Source organism: Carlito syrichta, unplaced genomic scaffold, assembly GCF_000164805.1.
Source record: "Carlito syrichta isolate Samal-C Ts95f unplaced genomic scaffold, Tarsius_syrichta-2.0.1 Scaffold305756, whole genome shotgun sequence".
In the NCBI taxonomy this organism is placed as follows: Eukaryota; Metazoa; Chordata; class Mammalia; order Primates; family Tarsiidae; genus Carlito; species Carlito syrichta.
The window spans coordinates 532,435-559,947 of NW_007249852.1; the positions used below are offsets into that span (position 1 = coordinate 532,435).

The 27,513-nt window shown below is 41.0% G+C and overlaps 1 protein-coding gene across 5 annotated transcripts in view; it reads left to right on the forward strand.

Moving 5' to 3' along the window:
• The window catches only part of SPECC1 (sperm antigen with calponin homology and coiled-coil domains 1), a 305,973-nt gene that overhangs the window by 150,530 nt on the left and 127,930 nt on the right, over positions 1-27,513 (forward strand). For 2 of the 5 annotated variants that reach the window (XM_008062607.2, XM_021714765.1), the window contains exon 1: positions 224-466. The exons of the other annotated variants lie outside the window; for them this stretch is intronic. In XM_008062607.2, coding sequence (XP_008060798.1) covers positions 427-466 — 40 coding nt within the window. In that variant the 5' untranslated portion in view covers positions 224-426. Of the gene's footprint in view, positions 1-223; positions 467-27,513 lie in introns of those variants that run through there. 5 annotated transcript variants of the gene reach the window in all.

Sequence of the window (27,513 nt, forward strand, 5' to 3'; positions counted from 1 at the left end):
CCGGGGCGTCGGTCAGCCACCAATGGGAGGGGCCCTTTGAGCGCCCGAGAACGATATGCAGATAAGGCGGTCGGGTAGTATGTAGATGAGGCGGGCGGGCCTCGCCGGGCGGGCAGCGTGGAGTCTAGGGGGGCGGGCAGGATGCAGATGAGGTGGGCGGGCCGCTCGAGGCCGGCCGCGCCAGGCTGGGCGCGTGGATCCGAAGTGGGCGGGCGGCATGCAGATGAGGTGGGCGGGCCCCGTTCGCGCGGGCGAGGAGCGGCTCCGCCGGCAGCCGCCGGGAACTGGAAGGCGCCCGGCCCTTTCTTTGACTGGAGCGGACCCGCGGGACGCAGCTGCCTCGCCAGCCGGAGCCGGCGCAGGCTGCGGCACGGTGGACACCCTGTCCGAGGCCGGCCAGCCGGTCGCTGGCCGAGCCGGCCGAGCATGGGCAACCACGCGGGGCGGCCCGAGGATCCCGAACCAGGTCTGTACGGTTGGCGAGGGTCGCGCCGCGCCCCCTCCCCGGCCGGGCGCCCTTCCCCCACCCGCCTCCCGGGCCCGCGGCCGCCTCTCTGCCCGCGGCGCGGAGTGGGGCTAGTGGAAGGTGAAGTTCCCGGGGTTGTGAGTCTCGCCTTTGGAATGCGCTAAATGAGGTTGTGAAATTACCTGTGCTCGTTCCGCGACCAGGAAACGCCACTCGCTATAAACACGGACCTGGAAGCCCGGGTCCGCCCGGGCACAGTGAGTGGGGCAGAAAGGAGCCTGGCTCGGTGCCGGGAGCGCGAGGGCCCGGCCCGTGGAGAGGGGTCCGGGGGAGGGTCTGTTGCACGGGCTTCGCGGCGAAATCCGAACTGACCCTCTTGTCTGCCGCCCAGACGGGGTCTCCTACACAGTGTCGGCGGTTCTTGCAGACTTTCTGGGCGTTTGCAACGAAGTGGGACTTGGCAATGGTTTTCTGGTTCATTGTCCATTTTGCAGTGCCTCATTTGCGTATCATACACTTTCTGGAGCCCCGTGGAAGGTGGTGACCCGTCAGCTGATTTTGTTACTCATACTCAGACCAAGGGCTTGATTGTGACTGTTTCCTACCCAAAATAATCTGTGCTTATTCTGGGATATCAGACTCTTCTCTGATTTATCAAATTTTTGTTTTCTCAGTAATTAAGTGAGCTTGGTGGAGAGTCAGAGGGGCTTTGGTTTTTATCTTCTGGTCGGTCCTCCTGGGCTCCAGCACAGATGTAGACGCTGATAACCAGGGTTGTGTTTAAGAACAAAACAGCATTTTTATACTGGCACGCAAAGTAAATGGGATTTAATCTAGCCTCAAAAATTTTGGAGTCCTGGGTTAACCGATGACAAGTGTGTGTTTCTGTGACAGAGTTAGAACGCTAACATTTTTCAAAAGAGTAATTTCTAAAATTTTAAATTGAATGAGGACATTGAAGTGCCAAGAGGTGAAGCAGTTTGTCCAAATGACTTATTCCTTGAATTGGGAGCAGTGCCGTAATTAAAACCTTGGTCTCTAGCACTTTGGGAGGCAGAGGCAAGAGGATTGCCTGAACCCACGGGTTCAAGACCAGGCTGGGAAACGTGATGAGACCTCCTCTCTACAAAAAAATTAGCTGGGCATGGTGGTGCATGCCTGTAGTTCCAACTCCTTGGAAGTCTGAAGCAGAAGGATCACCAGAGCCCTGTAGGTCGAGGCTGGGTGACAGAGGGAGACTCCCAACTCCAAAAAAACCCCCAAAAAACCAAAAAACAAAAAAAACCTTGGTCTTAGCCTCTGTCCATTGCTCTTCCTTCACCTCCCCAGGCTTGGGCTGCCTGTTGTCGACCATATCCTTGGGGCTAAGTGGATGTGGCTGCCTCCCTGGTCTTGGACTGGTACAACAGTCAGGTTCAAAAACTTCGATAGCCACAGAGGAATACTGCAAAGAAAAAGTTTTGGGATTACTGCATAGATTATATAGGAATAACTCTTTAATTACACACCACTTATCCAAAGTTTTTTTGGGCAGAATAATCAAAATGTATAAAGTAAAAATAACATATTTGTCATTAACAGCTCTGTTAATAAACTATAAGGTAATGGGTATGAAACATTTTTTAAACACACCTCTCATTAGTACATTCTTGTTCAGGTATTGTGAAACCCCCCTATGTATTATTCCTTTGTGTTAAAACTGAGAAAAAAGACTGTCACTCTTATTAGAGGCTTTTTGTTTTTTTGTTTTAAATCAGAATGTCACTCTTTCACCCAGGATGGAGTGCAGTGGCACGATTGATTATGGCCACCACAGCCTCCTCAGCCTCCACAGCCTCGACCTGCTGGACTCACGCAATCCTTATGCTTCAGCCTTCCAAATAGCTGCAACTATAGGCACACACCACCATACCCAGCTGATTTTTTGATTTATTGTAGAGATGAGATCTCGCCAAGTTGCTCAGGCTGGCCTCAAACTCCTGGGCTCAGGGAATCCTTTCATCTCCACCTCCCAAAGTGCTGGGATTATAGGTGTGAGCCACTGTGCCTGGCTATTAGAGCTTTCAAGAGTTATTTGGGCGGGGTGCTGTGGTTTAAGCCTGTAATCCCAGCACTTTGGGAGACTGAGAAGAGAGGATTGCCTGAGCTCAGGGATTCAAGACCAGCCTGGGCAACTTGGTGAAACCTTGTCTCTACAATAAATAAAAAAATAAGCCAGGCATAGTAGCACGTGCCTGTGGTTTCCAGCTACTTGGAAGGCTGAGGCGGAAGGATCTCCTGAGCCCAGCAGGTTGAGGCTGCGGTGACCATGAACGTGCCACTGCACTCCAGCCTGGGTGACAGAATGAGACTCCGACTCAAAGAAAAATGTCATTTGGATGCTTGTGTTCCAACTTCCTAGTGACACTGCTTTTGAAAGCACTCTAAGGATAGGACATAAAAAGAATGTCTTTATGCCAGTGACTTATTTTGTTGTTTTTTTCAAAGAGTGCATATAATTTCAGAACAGGAACTCTGTCTGATTTGCTGCAAATAAAGATACAGAACGGGAACTCTGTCTGATTTGCTGCAAATAAATATACTTAATTAGAAATTTTTTTTTTTTGAGCCAGAGTCTCACTCTGTTACCCAAGCTGAAGTACAGTGGCATGCTCACGGCCACCGTAACCTCAGCCTGCTGGGTTCACTCAATCTTTCGCCTCAGCTTTCCAAGTAGCTGGAACTATAGGTGCATGCTACCACGCCTGGCTTATTTTTTGATTTATTGTAGAGACGAGGTTTCACCGAGTTGCCCATGCTGGTCTCAAACCCCTGAGCTCAGGCAATCCTCTCGCCTCAGCCTCCCAGAGTGCTGGAATTACAGGCTTGAGCCACTGCATCGGGCCTGGAAATCTTTTTTTTTTTTTTTTAAGTCAGAGTCTCACTCTGTCGCCCAGACTGGAGTGTGGTGGCCGCTCCCGGCCACCGCAGACTCGACTTGCTGGGCTCTGGCGATCCTTCTGGCTCAGCCTTCCGAGTAGCCAGAATTACAGGTACGCGCTACCATGCCCGGCTAATTTTTTTGATTTATTGTAGAGATGAGGTCTCGCTGCCCTGGCGGGTCTCGAACCTGCGGGCTCAGGCAATCCACTCACCTCAGCCTCCCAAAGGCACGGTTGAGCCACCGAGCCCGGCTCTTTTTATTTTTTTAAGACATAATCTTGCTAGGTTGTTCAGGTTGGCCTTGGACTCCTGGGCTCAAACAATCCTCCTGCCTCTGCCTCCCAAGTAGCTGGGACTACAGGTGCACACTCCTGAACCTGGCTAGGAAATCGTGGTAAAATCTTTAAAAGCTGGGCTATTGGCTGAAAGCATGGGTATCATTTTGACTGGTCTCTTAATGCTCTGATGAAATGCTATCGAAGTCATCAGTAAGATCCTGGAAATTAGAGCTTTGTTAAAGATGCATGCATTGTCAATCGGCTTTACCAAGAGGGCTGGGTCACAGTGGGGTGCCCCCCACTGGCAGTTGTGGTGCATTGGACTAGAATCTTGAACAAATGCTTCAATAGGTCATCAGAGCAAGGAGACCAAAGAGGAGTGGTGGAAGTAAGGGGGAAGCAGAAGGGAGGCTGGAAGAGCTGAAAGCAGCACCCCAGTCTGTGTGTCACTCACTTTTAAAGGCCTTGGCAGGCAGACAGACTTAGGAGTGCAAGAAGTTTATTAAAGAGTAACACTCAAGAAAGGGAGAAGGTGTAGGAAGCAGAATTGGGCAGGGAATTAATGATGCAATACCTATGACCCAACACCTATGAAAGGGAAGGGGAGGCAGCAGGTTTGGACAGGGAGAGTCTCAGATAACCATGCAGATCTGGGATTGGGGAGCTCCAGAGCAAAGGCTGCTCATTAGAGAAGTCCCAGGTTGGTTAGAAAGGCCGGTCCTTAGCCCTCCTGCTGTGGCTCAGTTATTGTCTGGAGGCTGCCTGGGAATAAAGTGCTTTGAGCTCCAAAGCCAAGGCAAGTCCTAGGATCCTGGTGGTGCCAACAACTGGAATCTCTCCGCCCTCTGCAGTCTTTGCAGCTGAATGGCAAGTCTGTCCATTTATCCATCCTTTCTTCCTCCCTCCCTCCCTGTTGTCCAGCCTGGAGTGCATGTGATCATGGCTTACTGCAGCCTTAACCTTCTGGGCTCTGGCAATCCTTCCACCTCAGCCTCCCGGGAAACTGGGGCTATAGGCGCTTGCCACCTTGCTGGCTAATTGCAGGTTCTTTTCAATGGTACATTTCTATGACTGGCTGCCACAAGACATCAGTTGCTTGGGCAGGGTTGGTCTATATAAAGGATAAATGAGATAAAATGCCCATCTCACGCTCCCCTCTGCAGGCTTGAAAGAGCTAGAATTGCATCATCTCTTCCAAGTGGAAGCTCCTGGTCCCCTTCTGAGGTAGAAGGCAGGTTCTCAGCTGCTGCTGCTTTTCTAGCCCTGGAATTGGCCATGGTGGCATCATGGTTCTTCTTTTTTGGTATCTGCAGTCCTCTGAGTTGGGTCATTGTGCCTTATCATGGTATTGTGGAGTGGGTAAGAGAAATAGATCAACTGGAAGACACTTGCATGCTGATCACCACATCCCTTCCTTCCTAGAAGGTCCCTATTAAGTCTTGCCTGAGCCTGCACTGTCAGAAGATGCTGCTGGGCATGGTTGTGCAGTCTGTGCACTGTTCAAAGGTATCTGAGTAGAGGGGTGAGTGGGCCCAACTGGGGCTGTATCAACCCAGAGAAAGGGGTGCCATTTTGCCTTTTTTTATTCACACAAGGTTCACAATATGCTAAAGGAGGCCTTAGAAGGTGAGTTTAGAAGGCTTCCGTAGTCCCAGTAGGAACTGATATCTGCATATTACTTGTTTTACATTTGCATATATGTGCTTAAAAATTAATACAAATGATATGAAATAAGTAAAAGCTTCTGCTCATAGTCCCTCATGGTACACTCTTTACTAGTTACAGTTATTGTGACTGTGGTTCAGAGAAATCCCCTAATAGCCACTTAAGACAGTAAAAGTTGATTTCTCCCTCTTATCGCATCTGGTATGGGCCATCGGGGCCGTTACAGGTGATTGGATGTTCATCTTCAGCATACAGCTCCCAAGTTGCTCTGGTCTGTCAGCAGTCAAGAGAAGAGAGAGCTTGTTGAGAATCCTGCAGGCGGTTTTAGAGGCCAAACCTGGAAATGGTGCATATCATTTCCACCCATGTTCCAGTTGCCAGACTCAGCCACATAGCCCCAGAGAGGATGCTGGGAGACTGGAAGACTACTCTGCAGAGTGCCAGGCAGAGGACAGCAAGGATGTGCGTGAACACTGACATCTCTTTCCAGACCCAATGGCCATTCTCAACCACATTGGTATTGGTACTTTATTACCAAAATTTTAATCAAAAAAGTTGAGACTTATAAACACCCATATACCCACCACCTAGAATCTATAGTTAATATTTTGTGACATTTGCTTTATTCATCTATCTGCAATCTCTCTACCCATCCATTAGTCCAAACTTTTTTTGTTTGTTTGTTTGTTTGTTTGTTTGTTTTTGAGTTGGAGTCTTACTCGCCCAGGCTGGAGTTCAGTGGCATGCTCACGGCCACCCCAGCTTCTACCTACTGGGCTCAGGCGATCCTTCTGCCTCAGCCTTCCAAGGAACTACAGGCTCATGCCACCATGCCCAGCTAATTTATTTGATTTATTGTAGAAACGAGGTGTCACCAAGTTGCCAGGCTGGTCTCGAAGCCCTGGGGCTCAAGCAATCCTTTCACCTCGGTCTCCCAAAGTGAGTCCGTCTTATTTTTGATGCATTTCAAAAAAATGGTGATTGTCTCTATAATTCTACATAATATGCTATACCTTTACTGTTTCTTGATCTATCAGCTTTCACAGCTCTCTACTGACCCTCACTGTTAAATTCAAGTAATTAAGTGCATTTTTATTATATATTCTCCTCATCTTCCACTTCTGCAAATCGTACTTAAAATTTCCAAATTTATTTTTAGTATACAAATGCTAAATGGTGGTACACAGGTAGTGGGTATACCAATGCTCCTTAGCTGTATGAAATTTTCATTTAAAAAACTTTAAAAATTCTAAGGGAATCTTCTGTTGTTTATCACCTGTATCTCTCGACTATCCAACTTTAAATAGTGTACTTGACTTTGCACCACATGAATGAGAATATAATACCCCTAAATTTCTTCTACCATATTCTCAGAATTCCCTCTTCCCTACTCATTCCCAGTCTACCTCTCAACCTTTCACATGGTTAGGACATTTACATTCTTTTCTGTAATATTATTAAATCTTCTGTGCATTCTTTATAGTTGATTCTAAAATTGAAAGCCAGTCAGCATTTAAAATATAAGGACTTCATATGTATTATTTACTGGAGAACTAGGTAGTAGGTTTAGGTTTATAAAGAAGAAAGTGTAATCTTAGATTACTTAACTTGTGATCTGTGATAGGCAATTTTATTTTACTTTTTAAATGGAAGGATGAAGGAGAGTTTAAAAGAGTTGGTACAAGTATTATGATTATTTGCTTTAAAAATTACTTTAATATGCTTTTAGCCTGTTATCCAGCTTCTTTTTCTTGTTTTGAAAGTAAGAAAGCAGGATTTATTGAGAGGACAGAAAAGCTCCCACAGCGGGAAGGGACCCGAAGGGGTTGCCCTATCCAGCTTCTTAATTTTGTGCATTGTTATAGGGAAATTATTTTTTCTTAAAAACAAGAAGCACGGCAGTTGAGTTTGGGCTCTGGACACAGGCTGCCTGTTCATATCTCAGTTCTGCCACTTCTTACCTCTGAGATGTTGGGCGAGTTACTGTACTTTAGTTCTCTGAACCTCAGCTTCTTCATCTAGAAAAAGGGAGAGTAATATAACTTACCTCATAGGATTGTTGTGGTAATTCATAAGTTAAGACGTATGAAGGGTTAGAATAGATTCTCACATAGAAAGTGTCCCGATCAACTTTACTATTGTTATTCTTTCTTTTTTTTTTTGAGTCGGAGTCTTACTCTGCCGCCCCGGCTGGAGGGCAGTGGCACGCTCATAGCCACTGCAGCCTTGACCTGCTGGGCTCAAGTGAGCCTTTCACCTCCCCTTTCCAAGTAGCTGGAACTACAGGTGCATACCGTCATGCCTAGCAAACTTTTTTGTTTATTGTAGAGATGAGGTCTTGCCAAGTTGCCCAGGCGGGTCTCAAACCTGCGGGCTCAGGCAATCCACTCACCTCAGCCTCCCAAGGTGCGGGGTTACAGGCTGAACCACCGAGCCTGGCTAGGTTCAGTTTCTTAAGTTTTTTTTTTTTTAAGATGAGGAAAAATTGTTTATTTAGAAAGTAGATCAGGGACAAAAGGTGGATCCACTTCTCCAAGACTGGAGAGGGGGCCAGACATTTAAGGAATTTTTGGCCCAGTTTTTTAAGTCTTATACATTTAATGATTATTCTAATAATCTTTGTGATTCTTAAGTCCTTTTATACGACTTAAAACACTCAGACATTCTGTTTTTGTGTACATGTGTATATAGATACACACTTTCAAATTAAAATAAAAAATTAATTACTCAGTTGCACATTTTAAATTAGAATCACAAGGTTGATCTGCAATTCTTTAATATGTTCAATTATCTTCAGCATTAAAATTTAAAAATTCAGTTTTTAATGATGAAGATAAATGAACCAAAGCTGAGGCAGGAGAATTGCCTAAACTCAGGGGTTCGAGACCAGCCTGGGCAACTTGCTGAGACCTTGTCTTTACAATAAATCAAAAAATAAGCCGAGCATGGTGGCTTGCACCTGTAGTTCCAGCTACTTGGAAGACTGAGGCAAAAGGATCACCTGAGCCCAGCATGTCGAGGCTGCGATGGCCGTGAGTGTGCCACTGCACTCCAGCCTGAATGACAGAGTGAGACTCCAACTCAAAAAAAAATGCAGGTATTTCTTAATATGGGGTACTATTACTACTTGTCTGATTCTTTTAAATATTTCTCTACTTGTTCTAAATCTTTCCAGGGTTAAAATATGTTTACATTAGTTTTATTCCAAATAATAATGGGATTTCTTCCCATATGGCTTTTAGGGTTATCTTCTTAGTGTGCTGAAGGTTTTTTTGTTTTTTGTTTTTTTAACCAGCTGAGATCTTTGGCAGGAATAAGAATGGGATTTTTACCCTACCTAGATTTCAGATATCAGCATAAGCTCCCTTGCTCAGAAAATATTCTTGAAATATTTGGTTTGAGCATATTCATATTTCAGGCTATGTGGTTTGGGCATTTTCTGGGATAGTTTGTGCTTGATACATTTTCTCAGCCATCACCTAAGGATATCTATAAATGCCCTCATCCTTTATTGATACTTTGCCTGGGTACAGAATTTTTGGTTAACAATCTTTGTGATTTCCCTATGGCATGGACTTCAAAACTTGGAGAAAGAGGTAGTCGTAATGCATGTATATGTAGATGTATACTTTCAAATTAAAATAAAAGATTCAAGTTATATTTTTGCTTAACTCTTGTAGTGCCTAATATGACTCTGAGATCCCTATTCAAATTGCCATATCACTTGATTAAAGTTTGTACTTCTTTTGCACTTTAAATAGGTAAATATTTTCCCACCTAACTCGAAAGACCTTTGACTTGATAGAACACTGCCTCTATCTTACAGCAGTATCTTTCTTAATAGTAAAACAAAATGTGATTGAATTGTGGATATCTCTCTTGGCTTTCTCTCTCTTACAAGGTCATTCTTCTGCAACAATGGTATCAGTTAAAGACACAGACACACACCACAGAGTACCTTAAATGACACAGACACACACCACAGAGTACCTTAAATGGTAAAAAAAAAAAAAAAAAACTGGCTTAAATGAGATAGAACGTTTTATACTGATAAAAGTACAATCTGAGAAGAAAAAGTAGCAGTCAGAAAATTCAGTTTCTAAATAGCAAAACACTGGAAGTAACTAAAGCAAACCTATTAGAAGCACATGGGAAAACTGACAGAGTGGGGGAATTTAACCATGTGTCTTACACAGACCATATTTATGGAATGATTAAAACATTGATCTAAGGAAAATCTCATTGCAATTTTTCTTTTTTTTTTGAGACAGGGACTCCACTCTGTCACTCAGGCTGGAGTGCAGTGGCACAATCACAAAACCGCAACCTTGACCTCCTGGGCTCAGGTGATTCTTCTGCCTCAGTCTCTGAAGTAACTGGGACTGCAAGTGTGTGCTATTACAGTCTTTTAAGGGAAATTTTACTGATCACTCTATGATGATAATGTAATAAAACTATAAATAATAAAAATTGAAATTTAAAAAGTTTAATTCATTTGGAAATTTTGACTCAACTAGGAACTGAAAACTACAATTATAGAAAATTTAGAAAAATAATTATGAAATACTAATAAGTTACAAATAGTAAGCAAATTCATTCCTTGGAAAGCTTTTATTATTAAAAAAAGAATGAAAATAAATGAAGTAAGTTCTACACAAAGAACATTGGAAAATAAACAAGAAAAGAAATCTAGTAAAACACCTAATACATTGCCTGACACATGGATATTACTTGATAAATATTTGTTGAGTAAATATGAATTAACAAAAAAACTCCACTAGAATTGAAAAACTCAAGAGTAGGTCTTTGTTAAAACAATGAAGTAGGTAAAGTTATAGTTAGACCAATCGAGAAATGAGAATACAGTTGCCCTAAATTAGCAGTGTAGGAATGTATATAATCAAGAATGTTGGAGTTTTTTTAAAAAACTAAAATAAAAAATAGAAAATTTTGATCAAATTAAAATATCCTAGGGAAAAAAATGATCAAAATTAATTCATAAATAAATGAAGCACTTGACAGAAAAATAATCTTGGAAGATATCATAAAATGACTTAAAATTTCTCCAAAATAATCCTGAATCCAGATGGTTTTATAGGTAACGTTTTTCAAGTATGAGAAAAATATAATTTCTGTGCTATTTAAAGTTGTGTGTTTCTCAAAGATTGTTGTATTAAAGGCACAGGAAATAATATAAGGTATATACAGATGATTATTTCTTATTTTAATAATTATTTTTAAATGTTTAAAAAAAGTAAAACTAGTACATTACATCTATATCTGTTGGTTAGGACAAGCTTAGATTAAAGAAGTGAATCAGTGTTATGTTTATGCAGAAAAATATTAAATATATAATGGGACAAACAGTGCAAAAATAGCCAAAATTGTTAAGGTGATACTTAAATAATAGAAACTTGAAGAATATGCCAAAGTACAAAAAGTGAAAAACATTCCAATTTGTTTTAACAAAGTAGTACTAATACCATGAATACTACTCCTAATACCAAAGCCTTTCAAAAATTGCACTAACAAAAAAAACTGTGGTCAATTTTTACTAAGTAGATGTACTAACCCTAACTGAAATATAGCTGAATTTAATCCAACTATATAGGTATTTAAAATATTACACCGTTGGTTAAAAAAAAAAGTGGCTTATTTTAAGAATGCAAAAATATTACATAAATAAAACTGGAAACATCAGTACATTTAAAGAGAAAAAAATTATCATTATATGTCAGTGCATTTAATACAGCTTAACATTTATCTCATAAACATTTAATTCCTGTTGGAATGGACAGGATTCTTTCTTAAGATAATAAATAAAATGGTCTGAAAGCAGCACACACCGTGCTTAACAGGAAACTAAAAACATTCCTATAAAGGTCAGGCACAAAACAGTGGTGCCCATACTAGACTGTATGACACTGTTTTCAGATGTACTAGCCAAAGCAGTAAGAGTTTTTGAAAATAATGTTTATTAAAAATGAGACAAAATTAGCGTTATTTGTAGGTACTATATAACTCTCTTGTTAGAATGGCCAAGAAGATCAACTGAAATTTAATAAAGTAACCCGCTTGGAAATGAATATACTCATATATGTATGCATATATATATAAAGCAGTTTTATGTTAGTGATAATCAGAAACAATGAATTAATAAAACAACCTTTTTTTTTTTTTTTTTTTTTGAGGAGTCTCACTCTGTCACCCAGACTGGAGTGCAGTGGCCACTCCCGGCCACCGCAGCCTCAACATGCTAGGCTCCAGCTAGCCTTCCACCTCAGCCTTCCAAGTGCTGGAATTACTGGCACGCGCTACCATGCCTGGCTAATTTTTTGATTTATTGTAGAGATGAAGTCTCGCCAAGTTGCCCAGGTGGATCTCGAACCCGCGGGCTCAGACAATCCACTCACCTCAGCCTCCCAAAGCGCGGACTTTTTTTTTTTTTTTTTTTACATGAAAAGTGAATTAACAGCATAAGTTTTTATTGGCACCTTGTCATATATAAATAGGAGTGTGTGTGCACAGTTAGCACTAAAGTTCCTGCTGACTTTAACATTCTGTGATTTTATGTTTTTAAACTTTTAAACGTTCTAACTCAGAGAAGTGTTTGGATTTCACCTCTCAAGTATGTCGCTCACATGTGCTTTAGATAAGGGATTTCTATTTGACTGAATTGTTTTACTCTTTAACAACTTTTATATGGCTCCAATCATATCAGACTAGCCTATGTGGTATCATAGAAGCAGCCTTCAAATGTTGATAATTTTGAAGGGTTTCGTGTATCATTATGAAGACTTTGCCATCACAGGGCAAAAACACTTCTCCCAGGACCACCCTACTACCAGACCCAGGCTCTGCCTCTTCTTTCTCTGGCTGCTCTTTTCTGTACAGCTTGCCCACTGCCTTCCCACTCAACCATTGGGGCTTTTTGGTGAAGGTCATCTTCGGCGTCCTTCTTAACATGGGTGTTATATTGCAGTGGGTTGTTTCTCCAGCTAAGTAAGAACCATCTAAGAATCTTTGTCTTGGCCGGGCTCGGTGGCTCAGCCTGCAATCCCTGCACTATGAGAGGCTGAGGTGAGTAAATTGCCTGAGCCTGCGGGTTCGAGACTAGCCCGAGCAACTTGGTTGAGCCCTTGTCTCTTCAATTAAAAAAAAAAAAAAAAGCCGGGCATGGTAGCACTGGCCTGTATTTCCGGCTACTTGGAAGGCTGAAGCAGAAGGATTGCTGGAACCCAGCAGGTCGGCTCTGGGGTGGCTGTGAGTGTGCCACTGCGCTCCAGCCTGGGCAACAGAGTGAGACTCCAACTCGAAAAAAAAAAAGAATCTTTGTCTTTGTCGTCTCCATACACCCTAACATTGCAGAGTCCTTAGCAAGAAATGAAGTTTTAACTAGTTGATGGCAGCTGTCCCTTGTATTTCCAGGAAATGTTTGAATTCTCAGGAAAAAGTAGGTTTGATATTTCAAAATTAATGTGATTGGCCAAATATTTCAAACTGAGATTTTAAAAAATCTTTTAATGGTACAAACTTCAGAAAAGCTTGTGGATAGAGTTTTTCCTTATTCCACACCACTACAAAGATAACCCAGATATTATCCTGGGCCAATAGAACTCCCCAGGGTGTGGGGGTGGGAACATGTCCGCCCACTGCCTCCTTTCATCCCCTCTGTCAGGGAGCTTGAACACTGCCACCAACCTCATTTCCCTCAATCTTTTTTATCTATTCATAAATTTTCTTTTTTCCAATATCCTTCTTCCTTTACTTGTTTTCTTTTTTAACTCTTACGAGTTATTTCAGAAAACTTAGTCTTATCCACCCCTCTTCCAACTTCTTGTTCCAAATTAAGCCTAATTATGGACAAGTGTTAAGAATAGGGTTTATGGTAAACCTGGAAAAGTACAGCCATAAATTTTGACCTGAAACTATAAACAACTGGTGCCAATAACCTCCAAAGTCCTTGAAAATTCCCTTTGTTTTATCTGCCAAAGAATTCATCTCCTTTCTCTAATTGGTCCTGCTTTTTTCTCTAGCACCAGCAGCCAAATGGAAAAAAAAAAATCTTGGAAGGTTAAATTATCAGCATTCTAACCTTCTGATCTGTAAACAGATAAACAAAGAGCCTATTCATAGTGGTCATAAAACTATTATGAAAATTATCTGTTTAGAGCTATATTTTGGTCTCTTGCTCTCCCTTCAATATGAATACATTACAGTGTGCCAAAGTGACATGGAATGATATGCTTTCAAATGGGACCAAAAATGTGGTCAAACCATCTCCATTTGCAGGTTAACAAAGTATGTGTGAGGGAAGGATATGTGTCTCTGCGAGTGTTGTTTGCCTGTGTGTGTGTGTGTCCGTGTCCATGTCCCTCCCTCCCTAACAACTTCCTGACATCCTAATTTTTTGTGGCATTCTGCCTTTGTGCTTTATGCTTTGGTAGGGATTTTGAATCAGTCACTGTAAGAGAGTAAGAAAGAAGAGAGAATGAAAGAGATCACAATAATATGGGCAATGATTAAATTTTAATGTAAACTATCTGCTATAAATGTTGGTGTCTCTAACTTCATGCTAACTGTTTTGGATACAAAATGGTGCTTAAAGCATTTCAAGCAACCCTTTCCATTTCCTGTTCTCTCATTAGTCAGGTCATCCCATTAGTGTTGATTCTGTTGCCGTCCTTGACTCTGGGGATGGTCTGGGGGCTTCCTGATGTCTGTGGTCATACCACACCATGGTCATATGCCTGTCAGCATTCTGGACTTTCCTCGCTTATCATCTGTTGCCTGTCATCTGTTGCTGTCTGTGTGCCTGGAAACCAGTAATTAAACCTGCAAGAACAGTATACAGACCAGAAGTGCTTCTTCTAATAATAAACAGGTGTGAAGTTTAGGGCACAAACATCTTGAGTTTCTCTGATGGTCTCTTCCTTCCCAACTGATGGCCGTAGTTTGTCTTAGTTAGATAAGGTGCTATTACACAGGTTTGTGGTCAGGCCCCATTCCCCTGCCCTGGCACCTGCTGAAGATGCACAGGGTTGCTCTTTGTCCCTTGCACCAAATCACACTTCTCACCTCAGGGCTCTTGCACTGGCTTGCCCTTTGCCTGGGATGCTCTTTTCACAGCACTTTACTCATTCCTCCATAGGTTGACCGTAAGGCCCAGTTTGCCCAGGATAGTTCCAGTTAACACCTATTGTGGGTCAGTTTGCTTCTATTATTTTTATTCTCAGAAGTGTCCCAATTTGGGAGATAAGTTATACCTTCGTCCCGTTTCTTATCCTTTCAAGACGTCAACTTGAAGGTCACCACCCAGGTTGATCTTTCTCCTTCTTCCTCAGGGGGGCAAGTTGCTTTGGCTACTGATTAGCTCCCAGGGCTTGGTTGGGCTGAGCCAGGCTTTGTGAGTAGACAAATTCAGGCTTCTGTCTACGAGAGGACTCATGCCTGGGCCAGCCATGGAGGATAGAAGAAGGGGAGGCAGAAATGTGGAAATGTGCTGCAGTGCTGTAGACTTGGGTCTGCAGGAAGGCTTACTGCTTGACTATGCACACCCACATCAGCCCTCGAGGAATTTTAATCTGCTTTACTCCTCAAGGCTATAAGAGTCAGATTTGAGTGTTTTAAAAATGAGATTGTATGTGCAGTTAGCTTGAAGATGATCAATGCAGGGAGAGACTTCTGGTGAGGCTTGATTATAGATGGATTACATTAAATAAATAAACTCCATTTTCTCTAGGTGATAGGTTGGCTATTAGACAAAACCCTGGATTCAGAGACAGATGCTCTAGGTTCATTTATCCTCCTTTCATGACCTTGATCAGCTTTCATGTTGGGCAAATGAGGACTTGAGCTACACCTATGAAGTCCTTTCCAACTTTTGAAGTATGTGATTCTGTTGTATCCTTTGAGAGTCCAGACTATAACGCATTTTGAATTTTGACAGAGTTCTTTTTTCTTTCTTTCTTTCTTTCTTTTTTTTTTACAATTGCAGGCCAGAAAGGGAAATTTCCAAATAAGGATGCAAGAGCCACTCTGGGAAACAAAGGGGAAACAATAACTAAAATACAAGTCTAGCCTTTGCCCTGGCATGAAAAGAATGCAGACTGTTAGCTGACCTAAAGGTTTCTGTTTTATTTCATATCTAGGTGAAATGGCCAGCTTTGACCATTATTCCCAAAGAAGTTTCTCTTCAAACATTAAGATAATTGTATGTGTTAAGATGGTTGTGTTATCTGTGTGAGTGCTGTGGTCACTTTTATTTATAAAACTGCCATGCTTATTGTACATGTACCAGGAGCAGTGTTGGAAAGCTGAACTTAGAGAAATTAATCGAGGCACTCAAATGATTCTGGTGGCATTACTAAATACCCCTATCTAACACAATCACAAACATTGCTAGGTCACCTCCCAACAGCTTAATCATCTAAACTTAAACGATGGTGAAAAATTATGGTGACTTGAGTCATTGGAGAGTGTGCAGACTGATGTTTGAAGGTGTTATTTGTTAGAATTATATCCAAGTATGGGGAAATGTTTGATATAAAGGTAAATGAACAAAGCTGAGTATAAACTTGTATGTATGCTGATTCTATGTTTGTGAAAACATCCAAAGGGCACAAGTTGGCAAAGTTCATTTGTCTTGCAGAGTATTTTAAAGTTTTTTTTGCATTAGAATACTCAGCTAAAGTTCTCCACTTGAACAGTTTCTGCTTGTCTCTTTGTTTTTTACTTTGCCCTCACTGACATTTATTCACCTGTCCAACTTTATAGACAGTTGAATATTTGATCCCTGATTTTTTTTAAAGACTAATACTGGAATTTAATTTAAATTAAAGATTTTTTTTTTTTTTTTGGTCAGAGTGTCACTCAGGCTGGAATGCAGTGGCATGCTCATGGCTACTGCAGCCTTGACCTGCTGAGCTCAGGTGATCCTTCCACCTCACGTAGCTGGGACTACAGGGCAAGTTGTTTAGGCTGGTCTTGAACCCCCCGGGCTCAGGCAGTCCTTTCTCCTTAGCCTCCCAAAGTGCTAGTATTACAGGCATGAGCCACTGTGCCCAGCAAAATAGAGATGATTTAAAATAAAATAACAATTTTTAAATGAAATTAAGTTGGTATACTGTAAATATATAGTGAGGTGATAATTGTCCTGGTTGCTTCCGAGGTCAGTAGGCTTCAAGACCCAGATTTGTGAGCAGAAAGTTTTTGGGGGCCACCTCGGGAACAATACATATGAGGGAGTGAAGGAAGTGAGTTGGGCAAAGGGAGAAGCTGAAACAGATACAGTTGTGACAGCTGTCTTCTCACTCCTAAAGGAATGCAGCCGGAATGTTCCTTCACAGTGTCCCAAATGGAATCCAGGTGGTCAGACCTCTCTCCCATCAGCCATAGGGGTGGTCAGGGGAGAATCTGATTCCTTGCCTTTTCCAACAGTCTTTCGACTTATTTCCTGTATGAATTCCACCCCAAAGGGGACATTCTGATATCCTAAAAACAGGCATTCACCTGATATTTTCTTCCTTCAAAAGTTCAATCTTGGGGAGTTGGCTCCCTGGCTGACCACATGTTCAACTTGCACATGGCCTGGCTGACTCAGGAGGTCAGAGCCTGGCCTGACTCATTCATTCTCTTCCACTCCTTGCTGCTGACCTCACCAGGGCCTATTTCCAGGGACCTCATCTTGCCAGGCCCTCTTTCCACCTTCTTTTTACTCTTGAAGACCTGGAGCTATCTCTGCATTCTGCATCTCAGCTTTGGCAGGAAAACTCTTCAGTCTGCAACCCTGTGGAGAAAAGGGCAAGACCCCAGAGAGGATCTAGTGATTCCAGGGCTGCTGATACCATTATCGAGCAGTCAAAACCCTTCACCTCTTCCTCTTCTCAGAAAACATTTGCTCTCAGCAACACAGTACTGAGAATTCAGACATTTGATAATATGCCTAGGTGAAGCCCTTTTTATTAATTTTTGCTCGGTAATTGGCAATTCCTTTCAAGCCTTTTAACGATTTTCTTTGCCTCAAGTTCGTTTTCTCCCATTGTTTTTTCCCATTGTGTGCTTGCTTTTGGCTATCTGGCTTTCCTATTATATTTATGAAGGGGGACCCAAAAAAATCAGAATTATCTTTTGGAGGGCAGGGTCCTTGTAGTACACTCAGAATTTGTTCTCCAGATCAAATGGCCAACCAAAGTTTTTATCTGAAGTTTTGAGAATGTTGTGTCACAATTTGCAGAAGAAATAATCCCGAGCTGTGGGAAACAGGTGACTAGTTCTTCCACCATGACAACACACCTCACCCCACCATGCTGAGTATTTAGCAGTTTTTGACCAAAAACAGCATGACCTCTCTGCCTCACCCTCCCTATTCACCCAATCTTACCCTGAGTGATTTTTTTTTTTTTGTCCCTGGATGAAAAAAGTCCTCAAAGGGAAACATTTTGCTGATGTGCAAAAGGTGAAACAAAAAACGGCAGAAGCACTAAAAGGCACCAAAATTGATAAATTCAAAAACTTTTTTTGAGCAGTGGAAAAAGCATCTTGATAGGTATATTGCATCAAACGGAACAACACTTTGAAGGTTACTGAAGTTTAAACATGTAAGACTAAATATACAATTTTTAATAAATTCTAGTTTTTGAGGGATGCCCCTCATATATTGGATCTTTTTGGTCTTCCTCCATGTCTCTTAAACTTATTAAAATTTTGTTCATCTCAGTATTTTTTTATTCACAGCTCTGAGTGAATTTCCTTAGCTGGTCTTCATTGACTGGATTTTCTATAGTGTTTCAGTATTGCAGGTGATCAGTATTGTGCCTATGAAAGCAGTCTTTCCCTGATGTCACAGTTTTCCTTTTTAATGAGGATTTTTCCTTTTATTAAATCTTACCGGAGATTTGGATGAGAGATCGTCCAAAGGACTGGTAGCACACTGACCCTGCTGGGTACATCAGTACCTGTGACTGTTTTGCTCCTGGGGATTAAGTGCTACTGCCTGGCTTTTGTTACCCTTTCCTCTCCCACCAGCATTCCAGACCAGAAAGAATACCATTGGTTGCCTTGCTTTTTACAGGGACCAGGGCCTCTCTTACCTCGGGTGCAGGGAATGTTCTCTGGGCCTCTGCAGTATAACACACATGTAGGAAAGGCTACAGTGTAGAATTCCCATCCTGTAAACACCTGCTTCTGTATCATGCCAAGGTATTTGAATCCATGTGTTTATCAAAAAACAGAACCTCACTGACCATGGCACATTATGAATAGATAATTTTTTAAAAGTAATTTCAACCTGTTTTAAACTGTTTTGCCACCTTGGCTTATGTAAATGCACAAATTCCTGCAAATCCCTCAGTGTATAAGCTTTTTCTTCCTAATAGTGAACAGCATGGCTTCTGGAGCCAGAATTCCTGGATTCTTATCCTGGCTTCCCTATCCACTTGCTGTAGATTGTAGGCTAGTTATTTAATTTCTTGATCCATTTCCCTATTCTGTAAAATGGATAATAGTATTTCCTTATGGAATTCTTAGAACAATGTAAAGTTTTTAGAGCGATGCCTAGAAGTTAATAAATTCTAAATAAACGTTAAATATGTTAAAAAATATTAATGTCTCAATAATTGTTAACTCCCTCTTCACTTTTTCTTCCCCCTTGTCTCCCTCATCTTCCTGCTTGTTTTCAGTTATTTTCCTTGAGGTAGGCAACATTTCAGTTCTCATCAAATGTTGACAGATGTTTCTCCCTGCTTCTCTCTTTCCTCCTACTTCCCCTTATCCTCCCTAATGTGTTCTTTATACAGTCAGGGAGTGTATTGGTTACCTACTGCTGCTGTAACAAATAACCACAAATATAGTGGCTTCAAATAGCACAGATAGATACTCTGGCAGTTCTAGAGGTTGGAAGTCTAAAGTCAAGATGGGCTTGAACTGTGTTCGTTCTGGAGGCTTCAGGGAGAAATCTATTTCTTTATATTTTCAGCTTCTGGAGGCCATATGCATCTTGGTTTGTGGCCCCTTCCTCTGTCTTCAAAGTACATCACCCCAACCTTTGGTTCTATCATCATATCTCTTTTTTCTATCCTTGATCCTTTTACTTCCCTGTTATAAAACCCTTGTGATTATATTGAACTCAACAGAGACTTCAGGACAGTCTCTTCATCTCAAAATCCTTAATCATGTCTGCAAAATCTCTTTGCCATTCGAGGTAACATTCACTGTTTCCAGGGATTAGGATGTGGACATATATTTGGGGAGCCATTATTCAGTCTACTGCAGGAAGGAAGATATATAAACCTTTTCATAGCACAACACAGGTGAGACCTCTGTGGTGGGACCCTAAGCAAAGAGGTGTGGCCCTCAGACAAGGAAGCAGTTATTTCTTCCTGAGGACACTGGGAAAGGTTTTACAGAAGAGAGACTTTTGAGCTGAGTCTCCTTTATAAAGAGGCATTTGCTTGGAGGTAGAGAACTTTTACACAGAAGTAGCAGCATTTGCCAAGAAATAAGAGTTGTAAAAAAAAAAAAAACCCCAGCAATTTTGAGGAATAGTTAAATCTTTGATGTTGCAAATACCCAGGGTATGTTGAGGAGGAGTGGTAGGCAAAGAAATTTGGGTAGAGTGTACCATAATAATGGGTTAGGAGTTTATCTTGTGAGAGAGGGTAGTCAGTGGAGTTGTTTTGGTGTTTTTTTCTTTTATATATTTTTTTAATCTTGTGTAATTAGTATTAATACACGCTCATTTTCTAAAGAATGACGAATATACTAAAGTATAAAATGTATTAAAAAAACTCTAATGTATTTAAAAAAACCACTTATAATCTTGCCACTCAGATAACGACGGTTGACATTAATGTGTAATGTTGTTATTGAGCCATTTGTGTGTGTGAATACTTTTACACAGTTGAAACCACACTGTATATTCAAATTAATATATTGAATTCTTTATTTAAGTGTATCATAATATTTCTCCTTGTAATTAAGTGATCCCAAATATTCTTGACATCTCTATAATCTGTTATATATATAGTGATAATATACTAAATCCTTCTATTGTTAGATTCAATATTTTTCTCTATTTTAAATAATACAGATATATAAGACTGTGTACATTTTTTAGTATTTCCTTAGGTAGTAGTGCTTCTTCACTGTTTCTTCTTGGAGACACGAAATCAGACAGCATGTTCCCATGTCTTGGTGGAAGAAGTCTTAGCCAATTCTTTCATTCCTGGGCCATAGAATGGAACTTCTTTGTCTTCCCCTGTATGATGATTTGTTTGGTTGCCAACCACCAGACCCATATTTAGCAAAGAAATAGTGTGATCCACATTAAGGGGTTTTAATAACTTGGATGGAAGATCAAGTTGAACATTCAGAACAAGGATAACTAAATCAGTGAGACAGAAGACAGCATTAACCAGAAAAAAAACAATAACTCTCAAAGAGAGATTACTCCTGATTTAAAGCTTCCACTACATAAGATACAATGGATAACAGTCTCTGTTGAAAACTGAATTCGTTTTCTGGAGAGAGTATCTTGTAAAATACAAAGATATGAATATTGTGAGGTGAAAACAGTGAGATACTTAAAGGTCTGATGTAGGAGACCTAATAATTGAACACTAGGATTCCTCCAAGGGGAAAAATGGAGCAGATGGAGAAGATGTAATAAATAAAAGAAAACTTTCTGAGCTGAAGAAAATTTTAGACTTCAGATAGAAAGGACCTGTGGAATTCTTAAAAAAAGAAGAAAGAGACATAATTACTGGATGTTAGCAATAAAGATGGAAATCCAGCCGTCCAGAGGAAGATAGGACAGTTTTGAGGAGAATTAGGATGGCAGTGGAATTCTTATCCATTCCACAACACTAGAAGCTAGAATAGAGTCCATAGGGACTATTAACTCTAAAGAACTAATATAAATCCACTGTATTCAACCATATCAACCTAGGTTCTTAGTTGCAAACCACAGAAGCTGATTTTGATTGACTTAGGAAGAAAAATAAAATTTTAAGGATGTTGAGTTACTGTGGAATTGTCAGAAGGACTGGGGAGAGATGCTTGGTGTCTCTGCATCCAAGGAGAGTGCCTCAAATCTTACGCAGAATTGATCCAGTCCAAACACTGCTGCCGTATCCCTGGGCATAGACAGTGCAGCCTGCACCAGATACTGTTCGAACTGAAATCTGTAGTGAGCGCTCGGGCCACTGCTTGCCAGGATCTTGATTGTGCCGCAATCACTAGTGCTGCTAGCAGGCATTTCCCAGGCTAGCTTTGCAACGTTAGTTCCTGAATTAAAGTCTGGGACAGGCGTAAATAATGGCAGGGTCAAGGGGCCTCCCTAGCCACAGGGGATACTGAGATAGCAGACAGCTGGCATTTTCAGCTTATTTAATGGAAGGTAGACCTTGCCTTCAAATGAAACAAAGTGGGGAAAGTCCCCAAGCTTAGGAAAGAAGGATCGAAAAGCTAGGTAGTCAGTAAGAATGTCAGATATCAAATACTCCCAGATATCATTCAGTGAATCAGGGCAAAAGAAGGATATTTTTAGACAGGAAAGATTAATCTATCCTGTTTGAAAATATTCAAATGTCCAATTAGATAATGGTAATTGGATCAGACTAGAAATATCAAGATATAAAATGAAGCATATAAGAAACAGTGGTGAGCAGCAGTATAAATGGTAGTTGTAATATGGCAGAAAATTCTGAATTTAAGTGTAAAGTAAGGATTTTTGAAAAGAAGGATCATACTATCAGCGAAAATCTAGGAAATAGCCTGGAACTAAACATTCTAGACTATCTCAGCAAAACCTGGGATTGAAGGTAGGGGCATTCTGATATAAAATTACTCAAAAATTTTCATCTTTGTTGATTTGGAGGGGAGGGCATCATTATTTAATTTTGATAAAGGTTTGGATAAGACTAAGGAATGATAGGTAACCACTAACAGAATAGTTAACCATAGTATTCCCAAATTAACAGGAATTGAGGATGATAGTGAGGAGGTAAGCAGGTCAGAAAGGAATAAAGAGAAGCAATATCAAATCAGCAAAAGTGAAGAGAGGAAAAAAGATGAAACAAGAGTTAACAAACAGCAAACAAAATCAAGTGGAAACAATAAATGAACAGGCCCACAATAAATACTCTTAGGCTAAATTCACCTATTAAAAAACAAAGATCAGGTGAGTAGATTGCCTGAGCCCGCGGGTTCGAGACCCACCTAGGCAGTGAGACCTCATCTCTACAATAAATCAAAAAATCAACTGGGCGTGGTAGCGCATGCCTGTAATTCCGGCTACTTGGAAGGCTGAGGTGGAAGGATCGCTGGAGCCCGGCAGGTCGAGGCTGCGGTGGCCGGGAGCGGCCACTGCACTCCAGTCTGGGCGACAGAGTGAGACTCCAACTCAAAACAAAAAAAACAAAAAAAAACAAAGATCGTCAATATTAGTGTCAGACAAAGCAGGACGCAAGAGCAAAAGCATTGAATAGAAATGACAAAGAGGGATACCATATACTGATAAAGCCAAAAATACACAGTTATCTTTAACCTTTAAGCAGCAAAATGCATAGAACAAAAACCAGGAATGAGAGAAAAATTTAATGAAAAACATATATATATATATATATATATATATTTTTTTTTTTTTTTTTTTTTTTTTGAGTTGAAGTCTCACTCTGTCATCCAGACTGGAGTGCAGTGGCTGCTCCTGGCCACCGCAGCCTCGACCTGCTGGACTCCGGCGATCCTTCCGCCTCAGCCTTCCGAGTAACCGGAATTACAAGCATGCACTACCACGCCCGGCTGAGTTTTTGATTTATTGTAGAGATGAGGTCTCGCTGCCCAGGCGTATCTCGAACCCGCGGGCTCAGGCAATCCACTCACCTTAGCCTCCGAAAGGCGCGGGATTACAGGCTGAGCCACTGAGCCCTGCTATGAAAAACATATTATCCTAGAAGATGTTAATTCCATGGCTTTTCTAATTTGACAGGTCAGATAAACTAAGTTGCTAACTTGGGTGCCCACAGGGGCCAGTGAGTAGTGTGCATTTGTGAATTATGGGGTGGGAGATAGCAGGGATGATGGGAATTGCACAGTGAATTGGATAATGCATGCCTTGCCTAAAGGCATTGAAATTCATACATTTTAAAGCATTTTGCCAGCCAAACAAAACATATCTGTAGCTTGCAGGCTGCCAGTTTTTAACCTCTGAAATAAACAAATTAAAAAGGCAAAACTATAGCGATCAGAAACAATATGCTCAACAAATTTATGGAACAGGGAATATGCATTCTTCCTCAGGACTAGGGAATGTTTACAGAAGTTGTTTGTGTTCTTTGTCACAGAAAACAAACAGTAAAATATAAAAATTATAAATTTATATGCAATAACCTCTATTACTTTAATCCAATGAAATTAATAATAAAAAGATTATTACTGTTGTTATTATTATTATTATTGTTGAGTCAAGGTCTCGCTCTGTCACCCAGACTGGAGTGCAGTGGCATGATTACAGCTCACTGCAGCCTCATATTCCTGGGCTCAAGCAATTCTTCTTCCTCACCCTCTCACATAGCTGGAACTATAGGTTCATGCTACTATGCCTGGATAATTTTTAATTTTTTTGTAGAGTCAGGATCTCGCTATTTTGCGCAGGTTGGTCTCAAACTCCTGGGCTTAAGCAGTGCTCCCTGCCTTGGCTTTTCAAAATGTTGAGATTACAGGCGTAAGCCACCATACCCTGTTTAAGATTATTTTTTAATTACTACCTAGGAATCAAAGGACACTCTTTAAAAATCATCTATACACCAAAAGAAAGTCAAAACAGAAATTATAAATCATCTAGAAATAAAGCAGAGAATTTTGTGGCAAATTTGTAGAATAGAACTGAAGATATAGTCAAGAAAATGTATAATTTTAGATACTTTTATTGGTATAAGAAAAGAAAGACTGAAAGTGTGTGAGTACAATAGTCAACTTAAAAAACTAGAAAAAAGAACAAAATAGAAAAAAATAAATTAATGGTGAAAGTTGAATTGAATGAAATAGAAAACATAAAATGGCAGAGAAGATAAATAAGGCCAAACCCTACTTCTTTGGAAAGACAAATAATGGAAATAGTCCAAGGAAGAAAAAGAAATGAAAGACTGGGGTACATCTAGCCTCTACTTGGACATATGTAATTCTCTGAATTGTAAAATATCCTGAATTATATGAAGTATACCTATAGGCAAATAAAACTAAATGCCAGATGATGTGGTAGTGAGGTCAGTAGGCAATAGGGTAATGAGCAATTCAAGTGGCAAAAAGAAGAAAAAGAAAAAAACAAAGATGTTCAACATCAGTAGTAATCAGAGAAGCGCAAATCAAAGCAAATTATTTTTCACCCATTGAAAAGCATAGCATCCAGTGCTGGTAAGGTACAGGGAAACAGTTACTCTCAAATGTCCACCCAGGTGGTATGTGAATGATTGAAGTCTTTTTTTGGAATGCCATCTGGCAGTGAAATTGAGATTGAAATTATATGTTCCTCTTGAGGATCTAGGAATTCTGTCCTGTTAACATAAAAGCAAAAGTACATATGTATGTGGTGAAAGTTGCTAATTATAGTACTTTTTTGTAGTGGTCCAAATCTTGGAGCAATCTGAATGTCCCTTAGTAGGAATTGGTTGAATTAAAAATTGTAATACAGTTGTCCCTTAGTACCTGTGAGAGATTGGTTCTTGATATAAAATGGTGTAGGTTTTCATCATAACCTATGCACATCCTCTTGTATATGTTAAATAATCTCTAGATAATTTTTTTTTTTTAGTTGAAGTTTTACTCCATTGCCCAGACTGGAGTGCAGTGACATGCTCACCGTCACCCTAGCGTCGACTTGCTGGGCTCCAGCGATCCTTCCGCCTCAGTCTTCCAAGTAGCCAGAACTACAGTTGCACACCACCATGCCTGAATAATTTTTGATTTATTGTAGAGACAGGGTCTTGCCAAGTTGCCTCAGCTGATCTCGAACCCATGAACTCAGGCAATCCACTTGCCTTGGTCTCCCAGGGGCTGGGATTACAGGCTGAGCCACTGAGACCGGCCTACTTTTTTTTTTAAGAGACAGGGTCATAATGAACATTTGTATACCTAACCCTGAATTGTACCCCACATCTTTAAAAATTAAAAAAAAGAGAGACAAGGTCTTGCTCTGATGCCCAGGGTGGAATACAGTGGTGCAGTCATAGCTCACTGCAACCTCGAACCCCTGAGTTCCTCAGTAGCTGGATTACAGGTGCATGCTGCCATTCTTGGCTATTTTTTTTTTTTTTTTTGGTAGAATTGGGGGTCTTACTGTGTTGCCCAGGCTGGCCTCAAACTCCTGGCCTCAAGTGATCCTCCCTCCTCAATCTACCGAAGCTTGGGACCCTAGGCATGAGCCACTGCATCCGGCCTATATTAATTATAATACCTAATAAAATGTAAATAGTTGTACTGTATTGTTTAGGGAATAATGACAAGAAAAAAGTCTGGACATGTTCAGAACAGACATAACCTTCCTTTTTTTTCCTCGCATATTATTTATTTGTGGTTGCTTGGATTTGCACATGGGAACCCACAGATATGCAGAGCCACTATACATCATTCTTATTAAATTTTATATTATTAAAAAGAACAAGATAGATCTGCTTCCATTGTCCTGGAATGCTATAATCAGGATGCATTCTAAAGTTATAAAGTACAACTCACAAGGGAATGTTTACAGCTTTATATCATGTATACATAAGCTATGATCCCAAACAAAAGACTAAGCATGGTTATATCAATGTGGAGAGAGTTTCCAGGCTGTTCATGATTATCCCAGATGAGTAGGAGATTTTGATTACAGTGTTTTGCTCTTAGAAACAGCGTGTGTTATTTCTGTATGTGGTGAGTAGGAGAGTTTAGTAATTAAGAGTATGAAATTCGGAGCTCACACTTCCTGGGTTTGAGTCCCAGCTCAAGCTGTGTGACTTTGGGCAAGTTATCTGACCCAACTGTGCCTCAGTTTCCTCCTAGGTAAAATACATATAAAAACAGTGCCTGCTGTATAGGGTTTCGAATGAGCATCATGTCATTCACATTTTGGATTTTGTGTTTTTGGATTAGGGATGCTCAACCTCTCCCAGCATATGATACCAGGGAGCTGACTCAGCATTGGTTGGACCACATTTGGAACACTTTTTGGTTAACTTTGCAGCATCTACTTTCCTCTTTTCCCGAGAATTCTTGGATCATTCGCCATTTTCCCACTTTTAGTGGATCAATATATCACCTTGGCCTAGTGAGTCAAGGATGGCACAGACTCAGAACGCAATGAGAGGAGATATTTGTTGGTGTTTCTGGGAGAGAGTTCACCGGATTTTATGGTGTGCAGATATGAGGCCTAGAGCTACATGAACCTGTGGAGGAAGGCAGGAGGCAAGAGATGGTGAGAAATAGACCCTGGGAACATCTTTCAATTGAGCCAGAGTTGAAGATGGATCTGGTCCTAGCCTTTCAGATGTACAAGTTCAAAAACTTCTCTTTTTATTGTCGCAAGCTTGAGGTGAATCTGTTGCAACCAAAAGATTCCTAATTCATAGAGACTTTATCTGCAGCATTTTTGAGATTCTGGGTAATGTGTCAAAGGGACCTTTTTAATCAAAAGATCTCCAGGCAGTTCATACAATGAACAGACCCTGGGTCCTATGATGTGTGGTGGGAAGAATTAGGAATGTTTTGAGTAAAGATTTAGAAGACCAAGGGGAATCAAAGTTGCCCTCAGGCATTCAGATATCATGTGGAAGAGGTAATAAATGTGTTTTGTTTTTAAAAGAAGGAGGCCAGGTGCAGTGACGCAAACCTGTAATCCTAGCACTTTGGGAGGCTGAGGCGAAAGAATTGCCTGAGCCTATGGGTTCGAGACCAGCCTGGGCAACATAATGAGACCACATCTCTACAGTAAACCAAAAAATTAGCCAGGCATGGTAGCACACTCCTATAGTTCTGGCTACTTGGAAGGCTGAGGCAGAGGATCGCTGGAGCCCAGCAGGTCCAACGCTGGGTGGCCGTGAGTGTGCCCCTACACTCCAGCCTGGGCAACGGAGTGAGACTCCAACTCAAAAGAAGAAGAAGAAGAAGAAGAAACAGTGATGTTGATCAAAATAAATGGGATTTAGCATG